The 3,022-nt window shown below is 42.3% G+C and overlaps 1 protein-coding gene across 1 annotated transcript in view; it reads right to left on the reverse strand.

The window, feature by feature from the left end:
• The window catches only part of agfg1b (ArfGAP with FG repeats 1b), a 38,093-nt gene that overhangs the window by 2,355 nt on the left and 32,716 nt on the right, over positions 1-3,022 (reverse strand). Inside the window, exons 8-11 of the mRNA XM_037682164.1 lie at positions 1,925-2,004; positions 1,735-1,827; positions 1,405-1,563; positions 875-969 (exon numbers count right to left, since the gene is read on the reverse strand). Of these exons, the coding sequence (XP_037538092.1) occupies positions 875-969; positions 1,405-1,563; positions 1,735-1,827; positions 1,925-2,004 (427 nt within the window). The remainder of the gene's footprint in view (positions 1-874; positions 970-1,404; positions 1,564-1,734; positions 1,828-1,924; positions 2,005-3,022) is intronic.

The following is a 3,022-nucleotide window of genomic DNA, read 5'->3' on the forward strand; positions in this document are numbered from 1 at the left end:
TCTCTAACCTCTGCACCACCACTCCCCTAAATATCACAATATTATATTTGAGCAATATTGCCCACCCCTACACCTCATCTTAGAATATCTTTACTCAGCACATATGACAGTTTAGGTCAAAATACTATCATTTTAAAGCCACAGTATTATAGTTCATAATTTCTTATCTGGCAACCTGACTGACATGGAAACCACAGCGTTTTCATATAAACCAGCTCATTTTTGTTTATTACCCCCAATAAACATTGAAAAAACACTAACGTTCAGAGGTTGTTCCCATGTAAACGGAGCCTTATAGTAGGTAGATCACTTTGACTTGGTCATTTTAAAAGGAGCTCACATGCTGAAAAAGTCTGGGCACCTCTGGTCTGGTGTCAATTTATTAAACAAAAATAATGCTGTGTGTGAACACCTTAGTCCAGCAGATTGTAGAACGTTTCTTTAGCAGCAGTAACGCTCAGCTGTGGTTTTCTGTACAGCATTATCAGTCTCTCACATGGTTGTAGAGGAATTTTGGCCCACTCTCCTTTTCAGTGTTGCTACAGTTCATTGAGGTTTGCAGACATTGGTTTCTGCTCAGTTCAGATTCAATGTTACAAACCCAAGTCGTGCTTCCATGTTTTTAAGAATGAAGATGTTTCGCTACAGCAGTCCTTTCACACAAGTCATTTCAACAATCATCAAACTAGGTGAAGCCTGTAGAATAGAGTAATTATTAGGAAATGAAAAAGAGAACTGATCTTTTTACTATGTCCTGACACATAAAACCCTAGAGTTTAGTGGGTGGATTTTTTTATTATTACTAAACTTTCAACAGAAATAGTTTCTTCTGATGACAACAAAAAAGGAAAAACAGAAGATGATGCATGCTCACCATAAATGGGTTATTAGACATGCCAGGGACAGCCACAGGCTGCCCAAAGGGCGTAATCGAAGGCTTGTTCTGACCGTAGACGGGGAAGGCAGGGCCTACGGGTGATAAAGGGAACAGGGATCATGTAACTGAACCGCAGACAAATTAATTTTACAAGTGAAATTATCATGGTTAACTTTTAGAAAATTATAGAGGAATAGGGATGTACAGAAGAAAAAAAAAATCAATGAGTAAAACCCCAGCATAGATTGCATTCAGGCGTGAACAGAGGTTTACGAGTCATTCCAGATCAGTTGGATTGTGTATCTGGGTATGAACAGAACCCTAAAGTGTTGCACCCTGAATGCAACCTTGTATAACTGTGCAGTAGCTGCCAGTATTCAGCAACGTCTTCATTTTGTTTTTAAATTCAGAGGGCCATTGAGTGTATACAAAATACAGTTCACGACAGAAAATACATGACCAGCAAATTGTTTTAAATTCTTGGCAGGTAGTGCACAGGTGCAACAGGAGAGGGGAGGGGCACTAACCATTAGACTGAGGGTGATAGGCCCCCGGCTGAGTGTAAGGGACGGGGACCTGGCCAGGGAATTGCTGCTGGAAGTTTCCGCTGAAACTGGTCGGGAGGCAGTAGGAAGACGCATTCCCAAAGCCGGCAGGCATGCTCATAGAGCCAGTACCAAACGAGGCTACAAAACACACACATCATGTGTGTACGGTGATAGCACACACATACAACACACACACACACGTACTTTAGACACTTTGACGCATCACATAACTACTTCATGTAACAGAGTTACATCAAAGTTAAACTAATAACCAAGTACCATGGATAATAGGTACCTAGCTATACTCACCTGCAGCTGGAGCTCTGCCGTTGGCCTGGAACGGGTTGGTGGCCATCTCTGGGGCTATCGCTGCGGCAACAAAAGGGTTTGTAGATGGCACAGCTGATGAACGAGTCACAAAATGAGTCTTTCAGATAAGTCGTTTACAAAAAAACGTATTTTAATTTTGTAGTCAACAGTAAAAACAGCGATGAACCACCTCCAAAGCCAGGCTGCATGTTGGCTAAAACATTTGAATTCTGAGCCGGTGATGAACCGAGAACAGGTCCAAATAGGTTCCTGTGGAGAAAATGTCAGAAAATATTTACAAATTTATTTAACCAATGCAGGCAGCTGTATTAATTTTTTTAATACACATTCATGCAAGCATACTCATCAGCATCACCTGGGGCCTCATGTAAAACACTGTGCAGCTTTCATACTGAAAGTTGGCATACGGACAAAATATGATAAAATGCATACACAAGAAAATATTTAAATTTATATATTTATTTATTTTATTTTTTTTCCTCCCTGGTTCTCATCAAGGTGTCTGCTTCTGTCTTTCCTCCCCCGTTTTTCCTTCTTCCTGCTCTGCTCTCTGTGTGTCTGAAGTGCCTGGGTCTCATCTCCCGAACATAAATTAAGAAGATTATGGATTTGGTATCGTGGGCGTTCAACTCTATTGATAAGATTTTTCATCAAAGCGACAAGGTCCTGGAGAACCGGCGTGTCCAGCTGAGACTCACGCTGTGGGGTACGTCATGGATCCATGGGGAGTGTGGCAGCTGATGTGCCTCTCAGTTCTGTCTCTGGAGGATGTTGAAGATGTTTACATATTTGGAATTATGATAGCAGGGACTCTGCGTTTTGGCATCGGCGGTGCTCTGTTTTATCAACTTTTGAAAAAGACATCGGCAGCAGTTTCAGCCATGGAAAAGCTTCCAAGTCAGTGTGAAGGTTTGGTCCGTGCAGTAGGAACTTTAAATCATCTGGTTTACGAGCTTAACCATAAGGTGGAGGCGATTTATAAGAATCGCAGACCACCTGCGGCTTCTGGGACTCGTCAGCGTGGTGGGTTCGACCTTGAAGGAGACTCATAGCACGGATCAGTGGAATGGAATCCCACAATTAGGCATTTTGGAACCAGAACGTCCAGATGGACTCAAGGCTGGAAAAAAGTAATCTGTCTGCCTGAAGAAAAACAAGAATCAAGCTTATCTGAATCTGACTCCCCGACGGCCTCGGAGATGGGCCGACTATCAAATTTCTCCTGGGACATGAGCACCCAAGGACAAAAGCTTCATCTATTCTATAG

This window comes from Nematolebias whitei, chromosome 9 (genome assembly GCF_014905685.2).
Source record: "Nematolebias whitei isolate Nwh7 chromosome 9, NemWhi1, whole genome shotgun sequence".
NCBI lineage: Eukaryota > Metazoa > Chordata > Actinopteri > Cyprinodontiformes > Rivulidae > Nematolebias > Nematolebias whitei.